This window comes from Amblyomma mixtum, chromosome 1 (genome assembly GCF_055824585.1).
Source record: "Amblyomma mixtum isolate Tamu chromosome 1, ASM5582458v1, whole genome shotgun sequence".
NCBI lineage: Eukaryota > Metazoa > Arthropoda > Arachnida > Ixodida > Ixodidae > Amblyomma > Amblyomma mixtum.
Window position 1 is genome coordinate 322,505,182 of NC_143012.1, and position 22,476 is coordinate 322,527,657.

The 22,476-nt window shown below is 44.6% G+C and overlaps 1 protein-coding gene across 2 annotated transcripts; it reads right to left on the reverse strand.

Moving 5' to 3' along the window:
* Nucleotides 1-4,893: 4,893 nt before the first annotated feature.
* On the reverse strand, nt 4,894-20,941 carry LOC149372715 (alpha-tocopherol transfer protein-like). 2 transcript variants are annotated; one of them, XM_089586998.1, is made up of 6 exons: nt 20,796-20,941; nt 16,675-16,788; nt 14,271-14,522; nt 12,191-12,384; nt 9,561-9,671; nt 4,894-5,164 (listed from the first exon to the last, which is right to left on the reverse strand). In XM_089586998.1, exons 2-6 carry the CDS (start codon nt 16,763-16,765, stop codon nt 4,976-4,978), a joined length of 837 nt encoding a protein of 278 aa, XP_089443124.1. In that variant the 5' UTR covers nt 16,766-16,788; nt 20,796-20,941; the 3' UTR covers nt 4,894-4,975. The 2 variants fall into 2 exon arrangements, with proteins under 2 accessions (XP_089443124.1, XP_089443114.1); XM_089586988.1 differs by having other exon boundaries at nt 20,731-20,941.
* Nucleotides 20,942-22,476: the final 1,535 nt, after the last annotated feature.

Genomic DNA, 22,476 nt, shown 5'->3' on the forward strand with positions numbered 1-22,476 from the left:
AGCAAAGGACAAAAGTACAGTTCATAGAATCTTGCTTCCTAATTGTCATAATTAACAGAAAAGCGTTTAAAATCAAAGATGTGTTTTCGTTTTTCGCGAAACTTAGTCAATCCCCTGCCTTTTTTTAGTGTACATTTAAAGAAGCGTTCTATTTGTATTGAGCTGAACTGTTGCCGTGATACCAAGCAGTGCCGCTTTTCTTATTTGGCGTGACGATTCATATCCGGTTGGCTGCACATCAGCCTTTGAAACCATATCGATGTATATGGTAATTCAGAGCCGGGTTGCTTGTGTCTGAAAAGTTTGCTCTTCTATAAACTTAAACCAGCTCGCACAAGATAAAAAAGAACTTCCAGAATTTACACCCGGTATAGAGGGGAATAGAGGATAACAACGATAAACTGCATCACAACTGCCATCCGCAGCTCTCGACAAAAAATGTGGGACCCGGTAGCTTGATAGTCGCATAAGCTGTCACAGACACTTTCATTTGCGTTGTTGTCAGAGTATCACGGTAAAAAAAAATTGCAGGCGACACTTAAGCTTCGCCTTAAGGGTATGACGGAATGGCGTAATAGGTTAGTTCCCACAAAGGCAGAAGGTCATTCCCTCCTTTGCATTCATAGATCTCTGGGAGTCCTCATAACACTCCTGACGCAGCGGTTAAGCGATGCGCCACTGCCCCGGGATGACAGGTGCTCCCGGCGGTGAAACTTAGGAGGACCAAGTTGCTCTTCCCGAGCGACCAGTCATTACTTTAACTGCCACCTGCTACCGTGGGTAATTTTCTGACTATCCTGTGGGCAGGCTGTGATAACGCCGCAAGGTCACGTGGCTAAAAAATTCAGGGGGCGCTTTGCGGTTAGGCGAAAGCCGTAAGCGCGGTGTTGCTGCTTGTGTCACTGATGCGTTGTTATGATGTTAGGCTTCGCCTCTAAGAGTGAAACGCGACAGCGTCTTCCAACGCTGCCAGACAGTCCATAGAACGCCATCGCCCGTTCGGTTCTATGCCTTGCTCGTCGGTAAATTGGCTTTTGAGGAAAGGAAATGTATCTGTCTCGCATATCTCGGTGGACACCTGAACCTCGCCGTAAGGGAAGGGAGGAAGGTGGGAGTGAACGAAGAGACCGTATTTACTAGGCGCGCCTTTCTTCATTCCAAACCATCGAGCTGGCATGGCGGAGCGGTTGCGTGCTCGTCTCGCACTCCGGAGACCGGGGTTCGATTCCTGAACTGGACCAAAAATGGCTGAGGCTTAACTTGGTATTTAATTATGTGGTCTGACTAGAAAGGTTAATTAGGCTACTTGGTTAATTAACTAACCTCAGTCCCACTTACTTGAAGTATCACTATACCATGCCTTTATTAAAGCGAAAGCTTTACTACTTGCACTTTCAAGCCATTGTGTGCGACGGCGGTGCACATGAAATGACCTTTCGCATGACCTCTGTGTGACGTCACGCCGAAGAGCTGGGCGACCATCTCGCGCAGTCTGCGAGTAGTGGCGGTGCCACCACCGGCGGCCTTGGATTAGATTGGATTGGATTACATTACATTACATTGGATTGGATTGGATTGGATTGTATAACCGATGCATCACCACAAGTCTAACCACAAGCACCACCACCAGCTACACTACCAGCTGAACCATGGCGTAGGTACGGATATTGCTTTCGCAATTACCGGGCTTAACCAAGCTAAGCCACAGCGAATTTTTTGGTTGCATGGTTACTAGGCAAAGTACAATTGGCCCGTTTGAAATTCGCGCACTGTGACGTCACGACCGTTTCGACCAATTGAAAAGCGTGACATTTCTGTTGACAACTTCTGCTTACAACATAGAGTTTCTTACTATTACCTAGAGGGAAAGCTGGCAAGCCGTCTATGGGAATTTGCATGGAGACCCCACGTGACCACCTCAGCCACCATGGGCGCTCAAAGCATCATGGGGCGGTGAGCTACTTGTTGCGGAACTGTAACTTTTGGCCAAAAAATAATAAAAAAATAAAGCTGTTTGATAGCTACAAACGTCCTAACATTCAATATCTTGTCTAATGATTGCAACAAACGAGCAGAAAAGCATTTAAGTGCAAAGTTTGCCTAAAATAAGACATGACTAGCTTTCCTATTGGCCAAGTGATGAACACTAAAAAAACTAATATTTCGTGCTCAACAGGCGTACTTTTAAAAGTAAATATGTTTTCAAAAAAAATGTTGTTATTTAGATACTTTAGGAGGTTTTTAATGGCATTTCGGAAGAGTAAAACCTTTTATTGGCGTCGTGTGTCGTCGCGTCTTCACTACTATGGCTTTTGCACACTGCGTTCGCGCGAAAGTCGTCTGCGCACACACGAACTACGTTTTCGGAATGAAACGCCTTAGTACTGCCACTCTGTGTTCCCGAAAAACTACGACTGTGCCGCAACAAGTAGCTCACCGCCCCATGATGCTTTGAGCGTCCATGTTGGCTGAAGTGCAGCGCCGCCAGCTTTCCCTCTAGGTAGTAGTAAGAAACTCTATGGCTTACAACGATGAGGCATTTAAGAATTCCGCCTTAAAACAGCTTCAATATCCTACTGGGTTGTTGCGAATATGAGAAAATTACTCTCGCAAGATCACACACTCTGCCCGCACATCGTTTAGTAATTCATCTGTTTTCAATATACCTGCGCCTTCAAGATCAAGAAAAGAGGCTAAAATTTTGTGTTCTTTATTCCCTTTCTTGCGTTGATTTAAAACGCTAACAGTTACTGTTCTTTGATAACAGTCATATTCCTAACATCGCTTCTATTGTATTTGGCTACAAATTTGGGGGTAAGATTGAACGGCATGGCTACTTTTGTTTTGGCTCCTTTTAAAATGTTCCAAACGGAAACCCTGCTAGTTGGTTCATGTTTTCAAGGCGAAATATTTCCTAGCGCTACACCCGTCTTTTCCCCTTTATGTGTTGAGCTAAAAAGTACTCCGCCTTGAAAGAAGAAAGGCAATATGTATCCACGTTGTGTATGCTGCTTGCAGCCTGCCTTTTTCAGACCGTTTTCCAGCGTGTTGCGCGCCCATCCCGACAGGTTTCGAATGCAGGAGTATGGGATGCCTTTACAGGGGCAGTTAGTCAATACCTTTGGTTCCGCGATGCTTGCTGTTCATGACCCGCACCGGAGTAATCACTAAGCGCGCTCACCAAGTTCTGTGGACTTGTGTCGCCATCTCTCGGAAGGAAAAGACACCCACAGAAGTATAACGGGCACGGTGGAAGAATATAGTCTGTTTCTTCCACCGTGATAACGGGTGATATTAACCCTCAGCCGGCTAAGCGGTAGTTTTGAAAAACTTGTTTCTTCTCCTTGTTCCAACCGAATCGTCACGAAAAAAAGAACGAATGAATTGTGTACTTCTGCGATCTCTAGTAACCCTTCAATCTTTCCGATACTATATAGAGGTTTAAACGCTGAATAATTGATATAAAAAAAGTCCCCTCATGACACACCTGCAGGAAACCAAAGCTTTACTCGAAAGGACAAAACCAAACCATTTCGTTCACAGTGAGTGCTCTCTTTGACTCATCCACAGTGGTCAACGCGTTTGCAGTCATCCGTCCGGCCAAACCGCTTTTTCTCTATCTTATGATAGCCCTACTTCTTCAGAACTCCCCGTTATTCAGGACTACGCTCAATGAGAACAATTCTGAGTTCATTCTTCAAATCATATAACCAATCCGGAACATAGCGTAGAAAAATCCGACAGGCTTGTTGGTATTGGACGATTCAAGACAAATAGCCAGTATATGTCTAAAAGAAAGGAAATACGGCTAGACATGCGAACTTATTATTGAGTAATCTGCGTAACCTATTGAGAACTGCATTCTATCATACCTTAATTTTGCGCGATATATATCTGAACGGCCTAATAGTGCATAAATTAGCACATTCGTTTAATTGTATAATGAGATAGGCTTCAAGTACCGCGTTTGAAGTACTCCTTCGCAGTATTCGCTTGATCACGCCGCTTATGTGACTTGTACCTGTACAACATAGAGCGTAGGCGGCGCTTTCTGACGTAAACATCACGAATGTTTCTTGCCTAGGTCCTACCAATAACAGGTTACAGTCCAGAATGTGATGTTGCCGATTAACGACGACAAATAAAACTCATTCTGTAAAAGAAATCATGCCGACGTTATGGATACCTATTTTCCGCGCCTCATCACAGTAGACCGCTTATTGTTGATATTGTTTTAGACATGCATCCAACATTGCTCCTATTGCAAAAGATCTATTAGAGGAAAAAGCGAGGACAGGAATCGTATCCTTCCAGCCTGTTTGGCTACAGGCTTTGTGGACTGAGCAGGTTTTGTGCAGAAGATGTGATTTACATAGACAAGCCGTGCTACGATTAGGAATTCGAATCCTTTTCTTCTAATTCCCGACAAAAAGAAACGTGGCTGTCTTACCTTGGAAAGAATACGTAGGCCACTAACTTGGGGGAGGGGGCACGGGGTTCTCTGAAGCACGGGGCTGTGGTTGTTGTCCTCTACTGGAGGGGCACACCCACAAGGACGGGATTGTTGGTTGGTTGGTTGGCCTCAAGTAGAATGGAACATACCCACTACGGGGGAGTGGCCAAGACACAGGCGGTGTACTGTTGGAATGATTACGAGTTTTAGAGGAAAAGGAGTATTAATAGGGTATAGGCTGAGATTGGACGACGCAACGAAAGGGGTCCTGTTAGCTGGGAGATCGAAGATGGAAAGGAAGGTAACTTTGTCCTCTTCTGGACTATGAGCCCTTTATTTATTCTCCCAAAGAATCAATAAAAGGGATTTTTCAGGGTTCACTTGGCTTCCGCAAGCTAAAACTCTTAACGTTGTTGTCTGTCTCCGTAGCAATGAAATGAAAAAAAGCAGCACTTTTATTAATTTTCATATCATTAACAAAACTCCACGCATCAATGAAAACTGCAGCTGCCATTTGGTGGACTAGCAATGGGTGCTCTCATTGCCGTAGCCGTAGCGGTTGACGTCTTCGAAGTATTCACTGTGATTCAGCAAATCTGTTTCCAATTTGTCGTAGTCGAAGGTCTCGAACGTTCCTCCTCCTTCCTCAGGTATCACATCCAGAGGTACGACATCTTGAAGTCTGTCCAGGTCTGAACCAAGCAGATGCACCTGCAGGAAAGTCGGGCGAGTATATGAGAGTTCACACCTGACAGCAGTTTGCAAGATGAATAGTCATTACTGCTGAGGCTTTAAGAAGCATACAGGCGTGGCCTTTTGGTTCCAATCTCTTGAAAAGTGGGCTGAAGCAGAGAGGAAGTACAAATATGACCAATGATAACCGTCGTCACTCTTCTGAATGCATGTATTATCGGTATGCTATCGGCGTCAAATTGAAGGCGAGGAGCGGAGCCCGTGGAAAAAAACTACAGAGAATGCTTAGTACATTCGAATCAGTAGGAAACCATGGATGTGCTACGGAGAAGACGGCAATGAGTGGGCAGCGCCACGAGACGGAGCGCTCGAGCTAGGCCAGCTGCGGACATTCAAGAGACGATTTTGCTTGGGGTTGGCACCCATCAGATAAGTGCTTATCCTCTAGAAGGTCCAGGACAGGCAGTCTGCCTGTCGCCATCAGACAGGCGTGCTCATCCGATTTGCGATAGATTTGCTTCTGTTTTTTCTGACGTTTGTTTCCTATTTTTGCCACAGTGGGGCGTCACATTAATTCTTTCCACAGATGGCAACTTGCACAGCGCGGTTCCGCTAGCAGCAGCGGCTGTGGCCCGCGTGGGTGAAGCCAGCGCTCTTACCTCGCTGGCCTGCACCGATTTGATTTTGCTTTCGTCATCGCCTTGTTATCAGCGTCTGGCTGCAGAGAGAACCATGAAAAAAAAATCTAGCAGGATGTGGTCGGTGCCCAGCGTGGCCTTTCTTGAATTGCTTGATTCTGGTAGTGAGTCATTATGGGATCCACAGCGCATGAAGACGAGGGCAAAAAGACGATAATCACAGAAACACAGCACGTGTATCGTTCTCGACTGTGAGCCTTGTTCTGCAGTCGGAAGAAAAGAAGTAGTCTAGCAACAAACCCGGTTTGGTTGTGAGCATAACTTTATCGCTACCAGAAAAGCTGAAATACACTGCGACCGTACTTCCACGCGTCATTTGAAAGTGGCAGTGCCGAGCGCACGGATCGAAGAAAGAGAGCGAATAATTTTCCCGTATGATCACGGCGCGCAGCAACGTGCCATTACAACAGAAACAGGTCGTCCACTGTCTACTATTTAAAGAATTTGCCAGGCATTCCATGGTGAAGTACGACTCGGAAACATGCCCCATGGGCAGACTGTGGGCTACGGGCAAGGATCAAGGCCTGCTTATGTGGTCGCTGGAGCAGACACACCCAACATGACGGCTCGTGAGATAAAAGACACTTTTGAGTTGGATTCCAGCCCGTGAACTATTAGAAGTCGTCGACACGAGGTTACCTGCGAAGGGTACAGTCGCAGAAGCCGAAGGTCTCAGAAGCAATTAAGAACGCAGGACTTGCGTTTGCCCAAGACCACGCTGCGTGGAGTGGGGAAAACTGGCGCTGCGTGATGTTCTCTGATGAGTCAACGTTTCCAACACGTCGCGACCAGCGTCAGCGAATTTTGAGAGCCGAAAACACCAGGTGACTCTTTACTGCCATGTGTGCATGTCGACCCTGCATATTTGAGGTAGGACTGCTTTAATGCAATGACTGTCATATTTAGTATTGCGACGCTGAAGAACCTTTTGTAGTGGTATGTGTTCTATCAATTTTTGGCTCGTATCTGTGTATTCTTGATGCAACGTTTTTGCTTAACGCAACGTTACTGGTTAGGCATTTTTGCCGTCTCTGGTGATGGCAAAATTATATAAGCCACGATATCCTCGGTACTTTTCGCTGTTCACGTTTGAGTCACCGAATCTTCAACGCGTTTTAAGCAGCGGTCGCAGTTCCGTCAGTCTATGGGGAGAAGTGTCCAAGGATGGCCTTGGACCGTTGGTGCGCCTGCAGGTCTAATTCAACGCTGAAGCTTAGGGCTACATAATCGAGAGCGTAGTGGTGCCCTATGCTCCCGACGGCCCATTCCCCGACCGCCTGCACTACTTCCGGCAGTACCACAGCCCCATACACATTGCCAAAGCGGTGACGTGCCTACTGGAACAACTGGGAGTTATGTTGTTGGAGTGGCCTCCACAAAGCGCTGATATGAACATATGCGAAATGTTTGGGGTGATATAAAAAAGGAACTTTCTCGGCGACTACTCCAGTGCTGCCCCCAGCATGCTCTGCGGACCACTGTACAAGAGGAGTGGGGGCGCCTACCCGCTTTGGACTTTGGGTCCCGGCTTTACGACCGACAGCATTCTTCGGCGCATGACAGCTGTTGAGCCCGCTGGAGGCGATTTCGGCAAGCACTGAAGCGTAGTCGCACTGCTTCACATTTGTCCCCGAATGCACTACACCGGCGCCTCGGCAAGGTCTGCCTGATTGTGTCTGGTAAGTCTTTTCAGTTGCCTTAAATGGACTTTTTGGTTTTCTCTCTCTCTCAGCATGCGTAGAAAGTACGAACTTCGGTGCATGTTTGGCTTCAAGTATGAATAATGCGGACAGTTGCGCAGTCGTAAGCGTCGTGAAACTCTTACTTCCCGCAAACCGGTCAACCTTTATTTTTTTCGCATCGCAGACAGACGCTGATAACAAGGCGATGACGAAAGCAAAATCAAAGCGCGGCAGGCCAACGGGGTAAGAGCGCTCGCTTCACCCACGCGGGCTACAGCCGCTGCCGCACACGAAACGACGCTGCTCGGATGCTACCCGACAGAGGCGGGCTGGATCGCGGGCGCGGCGGTCGCCTTTCGATGCAGGCCAAATGCTAAAGACCCGTGTGCTGTGCGATGCCAGTTGATGTTAAAGAGCCCCAGATGGTGGAAATTATCCAGAGCTCGTTACTACAATGTGCTTTGTAGTCTGAGTCGCTCTGGGCCGTTAAACCCCATAAGGAAACAAAGGCTAACAAACAGACCAAAATATGAGGCATGCGGAAACTCAGAGAGTAATGGGAAAGAATGCGGTAGATGTATGTTCAAGAGAGAAAAAGAAAATAACGTGGATCAGAGAACAAATGTTAGTTGAATATTTAATATTTAATCCAATAAAAGTGATATGAGGAAACGAACATGAACAGGACATATACTGAACATGATTGATGGTTCCTATCTAAGATGGAGCGAGTAGAGGAGATACATGGAAAATTTTAAGAAGTCGGGAGAGGTAGAGAATAAGATGTGGGAACATGCCTAGAAATTTCAAGGCTTAAGTGGTGGTGAAAAGAGCAAGTCAGGAGTAATTCTAGGTCATCATAAGATGTCTTTCTTCTGTGGTGAACTCAAACTTTGACACCAACAACCTCAACTCTTGTTTTTTTTTTCTCAGCGCAATTAGGGAGGCACGCTGAAACCATTATCAATATATTGTCTGTAGCATGCATATGCTTGAAAGTAACTTAGTTGCACCCGTTAGCAAACTGTTAACAGTAAACAGAAAAATGAATAAAACCATTCAAGTACAGACACTGCTCTTAACCCGAGGGCAATATTACAGAGAAAGTGCGGGACAACTTCCTTAAAGACATCCAAGTTTTGAATGGAAGGAGAAGGCGACTCCTCCCAAGGGACAAAGAATCCGGTTAGCAAACGCGAAGTCAGCCCTAAAGATTGGGTAGAATTAGGGAAATTGCTGCCTGAGTGCATAGTAAGCTGTATGTGAAAGAAAACTACGAAAAATATTCAAGTAGCACTGTGGCCCTGTAATATCCTCAAATATTTTCTGATAATTTCTATGCAATGCTACCGCTTTCCAGCATGCATATTCTGTATACATGAAATTATGACACACCCAAAATACGAAAGGGAAATACATAAATGACGGAAGTAGAGAGCAGTAAATTTACGAATGCAGAGTGACGATGAATCGGACAGAACCAGGGATTTATACATTACTGGGAGGCCTTTGTCTAATAAGGGAGTAATTAACGATTGACATCTACCCCAGTGCAGCCACGGCTACAAAGGAAAGCTATACAGCTTTCTCAGGAACGTCGTAGTTAAAAAAAAATTCGTCCTGGTCCGGGGTTCGAACCCGGGACCACCGCTCTCCCCGGAACCCCCATCCCCGCACAAGGACGAATTTTTCTTTAACTACGAAGTTTCTTGGAAAGCTGTATAGGTTTCCTTTGTAGCTGTATGGCTGCGCTCGGGTGGATGTCAATGAGTAATGGGTGGATGTCAATGAGTCTACTCCACCTCGGGAGATTCCCCTAAACACTTGACCAACCGAGGCCTTTGTCTACCGCCGGACGTGACTCGGCGCAGGCTGGGGATCATTAACCTTGATTTGTTTTGTTTTTGTGGGTTCTCTGAGCTTTTAATATTTCTAGACGTATATACGGTATTTGGCTCTTCAAATTAGAGATTGAAAAATGGCATTTTGCTCTGACAGACGACACAAAATGGGAGTGAAAAGTGGAATTCTCACCCTTTCCACTAGCTTGGATCTCAGGAACGTTTTGGATATTGAGAACAACAAGTCAAATATGGGCGGGCTGTTGATAACGTACACTGCCTTCACACCAACTGGATAACAGTCCTGAAAGAGAGATGCCGTTAGAGCACGGAATACAAGAACAAGGAGCGCAAGCCTATGCGCATTATAATATTGACTTGCTGCTTTGCATCCTGCAACTAACAAGCACTTTCTCTCGTTCACTTTTAATCATGACAACCTGCTCCCCTTAAGGACAGAAACAGATGCAAGTGAATTAACAATTGCGCGTTCTTTCGTTAAACTCATTACAAGCAGCCTTGAACAATCGTACTAAATCGTACTGGCAGTCTTGCAGACTTGTGCTAGATGAGTTCATAAAACTTGAATTAAAGCTTTGAGCCTAGCTTGGAAACGTGCACACGTGGTCTAAAGTGAGATAAAGTCTGAAAGCTTAAAACGTGAAATATTATTCTAAAACCCAAATGGAGCTCAAGAGCTTAGAAATGAGAAACCCAAAGGCTGCGTGAAGTGCAGCGCGTTCAGTTTCGAGCCATACTATCTGAGAGAAACAGCCATGATCTAAATGCACTAACTCGCCCATGAAGCTTTAGTGTCACTAACTTGTTTGTGAAACGACTCGGAATGCTTTTGCACAATTTTTTTTCAGTATTATGAGTAGAAAGCTATTTGACAGAGCTGCTAGTTTACAGGCTACGTATTTATCGAAATTAAGTAGGGGTAGAGGGGGGGGGGGGGGGGGGGGGTAAATAGCGGCCGCTAATTTCTTATCCGAAAATCAAAGAGAAACTGGATTCTTTCGTGAAGTGTTCAGCTGTTTATTTTTATGTTATTTTTACTCCTAGGAGCATTAACTTACGCGAAACGCTTTGTCGCTGAGCATAATATATTTTAATAACACGAACTTACCATAAATTTACTTTACACTTTCTCATACGCGTGCATCCTTTTTTATTCCAATAATTTTTTTCTTTCTGATTGCCTTGTTCCCTTCCATTCGTAGTCTAGCCGCTTCAATTCTGAACTTCCTGAGCCTGCACATGTACAGGGGCGATGGAAAGAATGGCGAACACAGCGAAGCCTACGCGATCCGCCGTTTGCATTTCTTTTCTTCTCGCTTTTACTTCGGTTATTGCGAAATGCTACAGTCGTTCATGATACATTGCAGGACTACTCTAACGTCTTTTTCTTACCACCCAGCTAGAAGTGAAAAGAAAAGAAATGCGAACGGCGGATCGCGTAGGCTTCATTGTGTTCGCCATTCTTTCCATCGCGATAGTACTCTCGGTTCGAATTAAATCTTTCAGGTTTATAGCTACCAATTGGTTTGTACAGCAGAGGGCGCATTCTACGACGATTATTTTCTTTCCATTCCATTTGGTTCTATGTTGGTCACTGCTCTCATTGACGCAGCGTGTTAGAGCAGACGTCTTTCTGCTAATAAGAGAAACGTGTTCATGACGCCACCTTCATGCAAAACATATCTTGAGCCCATGAATGTTGCACTAGCCGACCGGCGCCCACAAATGACGGGGCATTACGACACGCCTGACGGGCTTTGTCGCCGCCACTCCAGTCTCAGTCTTTTGTGGAACGAATCTGCGCAGCGTGGTCTATGTTAATCAGTTGGATTAGATACGGCGGCACGAGGCTGGCTTGTGGCTGAGCCGCGGCCAGATCGGCTCTCTGTGATTAGCCGTTTGCTTCTCTACCTGCTATGGCTGAGGTCATATCGCCGTCAAGGTTAAATGAAATGGGAGGCTAAAATAGATCGTCGCGGAATACGGCCGCAGGTTCGGCCCAGCTAAGGTCAGCGAAGGGCAGCATAGAGTAAAGTGCTTTTTGAAATACACTTAGAGTGGCTGGTATTTTTGACCCAGCGCTTGATTCCTACAGCGAAGTAGCGTGCAAAAATTTATTTTTGGAATGAAAACTTTATGATGTAAATTGCGTTTAACCTGGATTTCCAGTCTTGTTGAGGCCAGTTGCGATAAATAAGACCTTTACTTGAAAGACAAGTTCTGGGGTATTTATCCGGGTCGAAGTGATTTGAAGGTAATCGTGACATTTATGTAGGAAACCCATTCTTAGTTCAATAGCACACTACCGTAGGCTGCTTTGGATCAACTCTCTGTGTATTGGTATCTTATAGATGTATTTTTTAAAGGATGATAAAATATCAGTAGATGGACATTTTCGTGTGCAGCCTCCGCCAAGTTTGGTTGTTATCTTGTGTTAAAAAGCAGAGCGCCACAGACACTGAAACTGCGCGTTAGACGGCAATACTGAAGAAATTTTCTGCGCATAACTCGCGCAAGTGTCTTGCCTTAAGGAAATATAAGTGTACTCTCTTCGAGTTTGCACGAGAAAGCAATTGAGGGGGTAACAATATGTGCTGCACAACTTAATGACATTCACAAAGCAACGGTGACAAACACCTTTGCTCTTCTAATTGTAACCCACCACAATTCTCCAACGTTGAACAGTATCCCTTTAAAATTGAATTTACTAACTCTTATTACATCGACTGAGCACAACATATGCAAGTTAGCGAAATTTAATGTCAGAGCACTTTGAAAAATGCTGATTTTTTTTCGCGTCACCTGTGCAAGGCTAACCAGCCTCTGAATAGTGAATGGCGTAAAGTGCGTCAAGTGGTGCAGGCCGAGACCCTTGTAGTCGAATACAAAGACGACTCCGCAGTTCTGAACATCTTCGTCGAGCAGCATCCGCTCGACTAGCACGAAGCATGCCTTGGTGAATTCGTCAATAGTGCAGATAGAAGAATCCCAGGCCCCTGCAAGTGAACGTTAAGTGATAATTAAGTGCCGTATCTGATAAATGGCGCTATCTCTTACCGAATCCTTCCCTCCTAGCGCGAGAACGATCTTCACTTCCCAGCTTCGTAAGTGGGCCGTGATCTTCAATTTTAGCTAAGCCTAACTCTATAAACTGGCTGTCAATAGCGTTTTATATTCCATTAAAAAAATAGTCTCTAGCATGAGCTCAACGAACGATGGCGATGTTGAGGGAGGGGTAGTTTCATTGGCAGGGAATCGTAAATTATCAGAGAAGTACCCAAAATTAGAGCGCGGCTTTGAAGTGGCTTTATTTAGAATGGTCAATAGCGAGTGAGGATTGTAAAAGTAAGTTCGAAAAAAAGAACATCTTAACGTTTTCGTGACACACAGCTGCACTAGTTACAACGCTCAGTAGTGTGACTCGTGCTTCACCGTCTCAATTCCGAATGATTTCGCTTGAATTACGATTTTTCTCGTTTCTGCTGCCCGCAGCTGCCTGCGACGAAATCCAAGACATTACTTCGAAGGGGTCCGATTATTCGATTGAGGTGAAGCGCTTCGTTTGTTGTTGCATGTAATTTGATTGAAATAACACTGACGTAACGGTGCAACGCAGATCAAAGTACCCCTTAAATTCCTTTCACTTGTAACGTCCCATAACAAGTACGACAGAGGATTGATAGGCTTGTGGCTTCCATTTTGACTAGCACGACAGAAGAGGTGAAAGGCTTAGTGACTTAGGTTTCCAAGAACGAAATAGTTTTTGTGTGTGTGTGCGTGCGATAAATATTTCTTCTGGATCTACAAGGGACTTTGTGTTCAAAAAATGTCTTACATATAATGTTGAGTTCATTCCTGACACAACCGCAAAGCTCTTTATCGCGTTTGTGTAAGACACGACCGTCTTCTAGCATTCGTGATACTCTCACAGCGTATAAGATCTCAATGCACTCCAGTCAACACATGTACGCGAAACAGAACCAGTCTCTTCATACTCAGTCAACATACGAGGAATGTGTTAAGGCTGGACAGGCAGTTCACAACATGAAGTCTTTTGGTAGCTGACTGCCATAAACGTGGCGACACTTTTTTGCAGTCATGCAAATGCGTGCAAAAATATTCGTGTAAAATTGCTTGTGCAAAACAAACCTAACCATCTAACGTCTTTAAGACTATCGTCAGTCAAGTGAGAGTACCAGTGAAGCGCCCGCTAATGCTTTTCTGTCTACTACAGTGGTTCAATTACAACTGCTGCCATTGTGCTACTGCAGGAGATGAAACCAGAGCTTTGCTTTTCGCTATATTTTGATCATTTTAATTTACAAGCGAAGGTCTAGATCATACTGGTATTATCGAGTAATACTGCAAGCTGATTTGTGGCTTCGTAACTTTGTAAGGAAAGCATAAATGCTCCGCGTTTTGCAAATAACTTTTTGCACAGCGCGAACATCAAGAGAAAAAAAAATTTACCACCTACTTCATCGAGAGTTGAACATGAAGGTTGGCTTCTTTGCCACAAGTGATATGAAAATTAGAGCAGTCATTTAGCGCGCATCTCGGGAAGCTTCGATCAGACGTAGATTTACGGGGGCTTTACTCTGATACTTCCTGCGGAGAGGAGTACAACGAAGAAAACCTAGAAATTGAGGGGAGACAACGGTGGATCACAAGATCAATTTTTTTTCTTGTTCCTTTTTGTGCGGAAAGTGGAGATCTATAGCTCCTTTAAGTTGTAAAAGTTGTGTACTCAGTGCCTCAACTTAAAGCCGAGGGTTTGGTTACCCAGACATTCTGTTACTCTAACCCATTTCTTGTACGACCCACCTAAGTGTGCAGCGTTCAGTATTAACACATTCACATGCGTCATACGCATGCGTCTTACCTGTCCTTACTAGCATTACGGCGCGGCCCAGTGGATCGCGTTTTGAGGAGACGGCAAGAAGCTTGTGTTTGCGGCAGACAGTATCGTAGGGCATTCCGGACGGCGAAAAATTGTCGAAGATGGCAGGATAGTCACGCCTGGCCCGGAAGTATTTTTGAATGGTTCTAAAAGCTGCATCAGCGTCGTACTTCCGAGCACGCAGAAACTTCAAGAGGAACTGTTCATCTTTGGGGCAGTCCAGAGACTCTTCACCTGCCAAGGAGAACGTGAAAGAAGTGATGGAGCGTGTTCATCATCATCATCAGCCTGACTACACCCACTGCAGGGCAAAGGCCTCTCCCATGTCTCTCCAATTAACCCTGTCCTTTGTCAGTTGCCGCCACTGTATCCCTGCAAACTTCTTAATCTCATCCGCCCACCTAACTTTCTGCCGTCCCCTGCTACGTTTGCTTTCTCTTGGAATCCACTCCGTTACCCTTAAGGACCAGCGGTTATCTTGCCTTCGCATTACATGCCCTGCCCAAGCCCATTTCTTCCTCTTGATTTCAACTAAGATGTCATTAACCCGCGTTTGTTCCCTCACCCACTCCGCCCTCTTCCGATCTCTTAACGTTACACCTATCATTTTCCTTTCCATAGCTCGCTGCGTTGTTCTTAACTTAAGCTGAACCCTCTTTGTTAGCCTCCACGTTTCTGCCCCATAGGTGAGTACCGGTAGGATACAGCTGTTGTATACTTTTCTCTTCAGGGATATTGGTAAGCTACCATTCATGATCTGAGAGAACCTACCATATGCGCTCCACCCCATTCGTATTCTTCTAGTTATTTCCCTCTCATGATCCGGATCTGCGGTCACTACCTGCCCTAAGTAGACATATCGTGTTATATCGCCTCAAGTGCACAAACTTAAGAAAAACGGTGATTGCCGGCTGGCGCGAAGCCGACGTAAAGAAGGTTCTGGAGAACAACAAGCAGCGCAGCGGCCACCAAGCGGTTTGGCGCCTCTGAAGACGCTTAACACAGATGACTAAAGAAAATGAAGAAATGTGAAGGACAGGAATTGCACAGTTTTTTTCTAGCAAAAGCGGCAGATCCTTTCCAGCAGTCAAGTCAAGAAGAGTGTGCAGCACACTCTGATGATCCTCTGATGATGATGATTAAAATGAGTTATTCTCTGTTCGGTCTTACCTGCAATCACAGTCAGAATCTCCAGTTCACGTTCTGCGAATTAAATCAAGTCGCATATTCATTCGAGAAGGTGAAGCGAAAGGGTAGCAACAGTGAGCTTAAAAGAGAGAAACATTGCGATGAAGGCAAGGTATTCAGAAGGATAGTGTAGATTGGCTACGCGCAAAGCCTGGGTGTAGAACTGCCTAGTCTGCAGCTGGTTATGGAACATAACAGTACCGGGTTCTGACCGAATACGATGTTCGACATGCAAATAGGGTCAGAAAGAATGCGTAGGTGCTCATGGAGTCTACTTCATGTGAATTCATTTGGAAGACTGTGTAATTAGACGATTTTAGAAGATTTCGATGGCGCTTCATTTTGTCCCGTTTCTCATTTTGCCTTGTAGATTCCGGCAAAATGAGAATTTCTTTCAGAAAAAAATTTTGTTACTCTATTCCGCTTATGCTGCCCTCTTCACATTTACTGAATGCAATACCTGCATGGTAGCAAACAGCTCTCTGACGTTTTTTCTTTGATACTAATGATTACTAATGAAATACGAATGAATAATAATAAATTCAGTGACCTGGTTTGCTGCACTTTCCTCTAAGTTCCTTAAACTGGTGAGAAAAGATACCATTCCCTTTGTAACGGATCTCAGTCGTTGGTAAAGTTGATCAGGAAGCACGTTTGTTTGTGACGTGCGCTATGCCATTTCCCACACATTATTTCTGTAAGACTCGTTCTTCAAGACCCCTGACCTGGTGCTCGACTTTTCTCGGGTGAACTACTTAGAAAAAGGGGTCTCTGACTCCAACTTCTGTAAACGAAAAAAGCGTTTCAGTACTCTCTCACTAAATCCTGAGGTCCTTGGTTGTGTTACAGATGTGGATGAATTATTCTCAGGCCGTCGAAACGGTTATTATTTTTTTTTTCAGTTTAACGGTGACGGTCAGCGCCAGATGTTATCTTTTATTAAAAAGCCTGCAACGTCAGGAAGTGCAGTGAACCGTGGCGTAGGTAAAACGAAAACCGTGATCCTATGTTAAATAATTGTTATTTTTCATATAATGGTATTCGATTGTACAGAATGTAATTCCGGGACGCGAAATTTTAGCTTAGTTAAGTGATTCTTAACGCTTGCTCACATGAGTACTAAACTATTCGAGGAACACAGCAGATGGTTGAATATGCACCTCACGATGTATAAATATATGATCACGTTCATGCTTACCTCGAAGCAGCTTCTTCAACAGCGCAAGAGGCTCTTCTTTTAGTAAGGATTCGCTATCGGGTGGACCAACTTTTTCGTTTTCCAGCTCCATTCTTTCAATCTGTTGAGTGGCCCCTATGGCACAAAGTTATCGGCGAGAAATAAAATAAATAACGTAAGGTGGTTGTCACAAAATACCTTCGTATAACCGTTTGTTCGAGGTCATTATTTTGTCTAGGTTTTGAAAATATTACTTTGCAAAGAGGCCGCACAAAAATGAAATTTTCTTGAATTTCGTATCATATTAACGGGGTGACAAATGCAGCAAAGCTTCGCACAGTTCGCTAAAACTCCTTCAGAGATATTAAGCGAATACAATTAAAATAAAATTTTCGGCAACTCTTCGTTCTCACGCAGTGTTTCAGATTTTAAACGTGGAAGGTAGATAATAAATAAGCCAATAAGCACATAAAAGGATTTAATACAGTTACTAAAGTGTCACGGAGAGTGACCTCAACCACGTCGGCCTGCACAAACTTCAAAAATATAAATGTAGTTTTACTTCTGAGATAATACGTTAACAACAGTGATTCCTGAAACGAATTTTTTAATTTGGCTAGTGTTATTTTTGTAACTATAATTGCAATTTTGGAGGTTCCTAATTTTTTTTTAATTTGTAGCTATTTTGCTGAACCAAATGACAATACTTGTACACTCATCTTGTAAACCATTCAAAATGTATTAAAAAAACGCCACCGGCGAGACTCTTTGCTGGGCCATGGCATCGATAAAATTCGCAAGTTTCAATTAATCGGTCTGACATTGCTAGCTTATATATAAGGTTCCACACTTTAGGGAATTACTTATTTCTGTGGGGTAACTCGGTTGTACGAAGAGTGCGGCTGCGTATGGCTGCATTAGACGCTGCTTCGCAAGTATTATATAAAGACCAGCCGATCAGCATTTTTAGGGAGTGGTCGGAATTAAGGTAGGTTGAAGGATGAGTTTTTATTTTTTCAGAAGCGAAAGACGGAACTGCGACAGAAGGTGGCAAGGCCGGACGAGGTCCCGCACTATACCTCTTCTCTAATCTTTCAAACTCAGAAATAATAGGCATAATAAACACAGAAAAATTTAGTTGTACAGCCTACAAATGTTATTTCTGGTCGCAGTATTCATCAAGGTAATATAAGAGCATAGATTTTCCAGAGGCCTGCACACACGCTGTACTTCCAAATGCAAACTGCCCTCCTTTCGACACTAAGTTTACGTTTTGGACAAGTTGGTGTGAAACACCGTCGAGATACAACGCGGTAGTCTCTCGCTGTGTCATGTCTCTCTCGTGTTACATCTCATGGCTTGCCTTTCGAAGGCAAGGCCTGGTACTGGCATAATGAGGAGCCGATTTTACAAAATTCTCAAGCCGCTGCGGTGGCTCAATGGTTATGGTGCTCGGCTGCTGACCCGAAAGACGCACGTTTGATCCCGGCCGCGGTGGTCGAATTTCGATGGAAGCGTACTTCCAGAGGCCCGTGTACCGTGCGATGTGAGGGCACGTTAAAGAACCCCAGGTGGTCGAAATTTCCGGAGCCCTCACTACGGCGACCCTCATAGCCTGAGTCGCTTTGGGACGTTAAACCCCGTAAACCAAACCAAACCAGAAATCACTCGTGTTTGTTGTTTGTCAATGGCACAATCACATAGCAACGCATTTCGTAAGCAATGTGACGCCTCTGCACGGGTCGTACTTGTAAGGCAATAACAGTAATAACAATAACAATTCTGAGGGGCAACAGGCCAGTTTCGTGCGGGCCTTTTGACGTTTTTATGGATGTGAATGACACTTCTGCGTAACATTATGAAATAGAGTCACTACTATGGAAGAGCTTTGGTACGTCTTCTAGAATGACCGCGCATATTCACACCATCCACTCCAGGGCCTGATCCTTATTTGCCTCATTTGAAGGTAAATAGCATTCAGCTAACACGTGGCCTCAGAGATCACCGACATTTTGTTGTGATGTAAAACGCATGAACAAAGCTCTGCCAAATTGCAACCTCATTTCGCTTGGCCTGTGCAGAAATCAAACGAATAAGGCTTGCTACTACACCAAGCACCGCTTCTTGAAATCAACACTTTCTGTGTAACTCGCCTATAGCGCATCACTGTCTCTCTGTTTGCAAGAATTATTCCGTGAAAAAGAGGCTGCTCGATGGCCTCCGATTGAAGATAGGATCTTTCGCAGTGGCTTTTTCTCTGCTGGTACCAAACTTAGGGGAAAGTTTCATGACCACTAAAGTCTGTGAAACGACATTGATATTGCCTTCACCGACACCAAAGGATGCACCCACTTTGAAGCGTGTACGATGGAAACAAGCAGCAGCAAAAACGCAGTCTGGAATGCTTGTATAAGACCCCTGTTGCGAGAAGTCCTCGGCAATATAGTGGCTTTACAGGCATTGTAGTTAGGACTATCTCTTTTGCCTTTCGATATTTTCGTCCTAAATATCGTTACGTACCGCCTTGAACTAGAGAGCAGTAAATAACATTAACTATTCACATGCAAACATGCCCCTCTTCAAAAAAGATCTCAGCGTCTTAGTGGACGTAATTGGGAGTGATGCGCAGGAATAGTTTGAATTATATATTAGATTACCTCTAACACTCTGTTTAAACTTGCTAGTGCGCACCTCTTTACGTTGCTAGCATTCAAACCTCACTTCAGACACTCGGCGGCGTCTTGCTGTGACTGTCTCCGCAAGTGTGTATTTCTCTCGCGCTTTCAACACGGCTTCCGCAAACCATTTTCGGATGAATCCCAACTTGTATCCTTTACTAACAAGCTATGTCAATCTTGATCGTAATTCATTAGCCGACTGCGTGTTCAGATTTCGCGAAAGCGTTTCATAAGTATGTCGTAGCTTACTACTATATAAATTGCAACAATACCTGGAATCAAAGATTCTAACCTGGCATGAAGTTTTCCTTACAAAGCGTCAAAAGTTCGTTTCAATTCATGACCTCACCTTGGATCCGAGTGTAATTCACTTCGATGTTCCTCATGGCTCTGGGCTCGGTTCGCTTTTTTTACTTATTTACATTAAAGACCTACCCTCCGGCATTATTCGCTGACTGCGTAATATTAAAGGAAATAACATACGATAGCGACATACTAACGCTCCAATCTGTCTTTGGTTCCATCTCAACGTGGTGTAAATCTTGGCTAGTAAACCATAACGCTAACAAGTGCAAATTCATGCGTGTGCTTCGAGTGACCAATAACATGCCCTCGTATAACCTGAATGGAATGACTCTATACTCTGTAGAACTCCCTTCTATTAATTAAAGTCTCCCTCTCTCTCTCTAGACTGTGTACACGCTAATAAGTACCTCAGGTGTTCACATTACTAACGACCTTAGCTGGACTGCGCATGTTACACACGCCAACAAAACGCATGCATTTCTTCGCCGTACTTTTGGTAAAGCACCCACATCCCTGAAGATTTTACTGTAAAAATATCTATTTTACCCTATTTTACCCAAACTCGAGTACGCAGCATCAATATTGAATCCTTATCACCAGAACTTAACGCACTCACTTGAAATGGTCTTGGTTCATTCTCTCCAACTACAACAGTACTGCAAGCATAACCAGCATTAAAGGCAGTCTCAGTCCACCATTCCTTGTATCTCGTGATAGAAATTCGCCTTTTTCATAAACTTTTTTACCATTCTTACCTGCGCGAAGAACTTATTTCATCCCCGCAGTACTTGTCACCACGAATCGGTCACGCTAACGAGTTTGGAATACCATTTTTCAGAACGAAAGCCCACTTTCATTCGCTTTTACTCTGGACATCCGACTAGCGGAATCACGTTTCCGCATTACTGGCACTAATTAATTGCCACCGTTTATTTCAACAATTCATTACCTAACACTGCATAATTAGTAACCTTCTGTAAAGTAACGCTCATATTTCTGTTTTGTTGTATTACTTTGTATTACTACTCGGTGACAATTACGACCTCAAAAGGTAGCCTCGCAACTATTGAAAAAGGATTGCAAGTTCGGTTACCTCTCAGTTCATTTGGAAACGACGGTACTCCTGCACGCTCAAAAATGAGCGGGTTAATGTCGTACCTTGAAGGCGTGGTCGGTTGGTTTCGTTGAACTTATCCCCTAGCAAATCCAGCCTGCAGTTCCCGGAACCATCGAAATCGTAACGCGCATATAAAGAACCACGCGCTTTCTACGAAGCACGCGCGTGAAGCGATGGTGCCCTTCGTTTTCCGCCTCACGGTCCCCTAATGTTAAGAGGAAGTCGGTTTCGTGTGCTGCTTGAGTAGCGTCGTTTTTTTCTTTCTGTTTCTTTCGTTCATATTACGTAACTTTCCGGTTTTCCCGCTGACCACATTGCTTATACTTGTTTTTTTCTCCGACCCTCGCTCTCTTATTCACGTGATCTTTCTCTTCCCTCAGCTTTGGAGATAGTCTATAAATACCTCAACGCGTTGCAGCCTGTTCTCTCCCCGGGTGCCGCTGGCAACGGTCCATGACGGGCTCAAAGCGAATCACAACAGGCAGACCGCTCTGGCTGCGGTAGATGCCTGGTTTATTTGGTATTTATGATTGCGCACGTTTGCTGTTTATGCGTGGCTTCCCAGAATTTTTTTTACGCCAGTCTCAAAATCATTCCAGCTTTATTGTCACTGTTTTAAGGAGTTGAACCAGCCAATTAGGAGGAAGATGAGAGCATTTTGGGCAATACCGTTCATTTTCTGCCCACGAGTGAGAAGCTGATAGGCCGTGTTTATACCGTTTTTTAGTGTTGAAACAATTCTGTAGACAGGCTCCCTGTCAGGTTCCCATGGTTTTATATCGGCCGGTTTAAGTGTTTATTTTATTTCCAGTAATCTTGCACTCTACATGCACCACCACACCTAAGCACTAAGCTGTTAAGGGGGGCAGGTACAGGGCTTTCAGGCACTCTGTAAACAGCAGAACGCACAAACTTAATACAGCTGCGGAGCTGTTTTAACGTTTAATATAGATAATTCACTTCTTCAGGTCTGCAGCTGGTTTTTCTTCTAGCCAGGTGCAAGAAACAATAATCAATATACTTCGCTGTATCAGTCGATGAAATTCTCATCGGAGATCAATCAAATTGTAAGTCACAACAGCGGCCACTTTGATCCTATTGAAAACTCTAAAGATATAGCCTCGGGCTCTTTCTATACGTGGCCGATTTCTGGGAACAGGTAAGCAAAGCGCGACAGTGTTTGTAGGCTCCTGCGCAACCTGCAGATCCCCTTTTGTTCAGGATTCGGGCAATGGTTTCGCTGGCACCCCGGACATAAGACTGAGTTAAGTATTTTGGTGGTGGCTTTGGTTGTTGTGCGTTGTTTTTGGAGGCGAATAGTTTTTCGAATACAGACTTCTGGGTAGCCGCTCATGGAGAGTTCTTTGAATCTCGTGCGTTATTCTTTTCTACTGCCAGATTCTGTACTGCAGCGTGTCTCAACTCTTTTGAACAATGTCTTCACCACTGACGCTTTATGGACCGTCCGGGGTGGTTCGAAGCGAAGTGGAGATATCGGCCTAAGTGAGTCGGTTTGCCGCCGCGGTGGCTCAGTGGCTATGGTGCTCGGCTGCTGTCCCAAAAGACGCGGGTTCGATCCCGGCCGCGGCGGCTGGAATTTCTTTGGAGGAGAAATTCTAGAGGCCCGTGTACTGTGCGATGTCAGTGCACGTTAAAGAACCCCAGGTGGTCGAAATTTCCGGAGCCCTCCACTACGGCGTCTCTCATAGCCTCAGTCGCTTT

Excerpts from the sequence above, each read along its gene's own strand:
- LOC149372715 (XM_089586998.1), bottom strand. The coding sequence starts at position 16,765 with ATGGAGCTGGAAAACGAAAAAGTTGGTCCACCCGATAGCGAATCCTTA. Across the intron at positions 12,385-14,270 it reads CGTAATGCTAGTAAGGACAG|GGGCCTGGGATTCTTCTATC; the intron begins GTAAGACGCATG and ends GTTCACTTGCAG. Across the intron at positions 5,165-9,560 it reads GATCCAAGCTAGTGGAAAGG|GTGCATCTGCTTGGTTCAGA; the intron begins GTGAGAATTCCA and ends ACTTTCCTGCAG.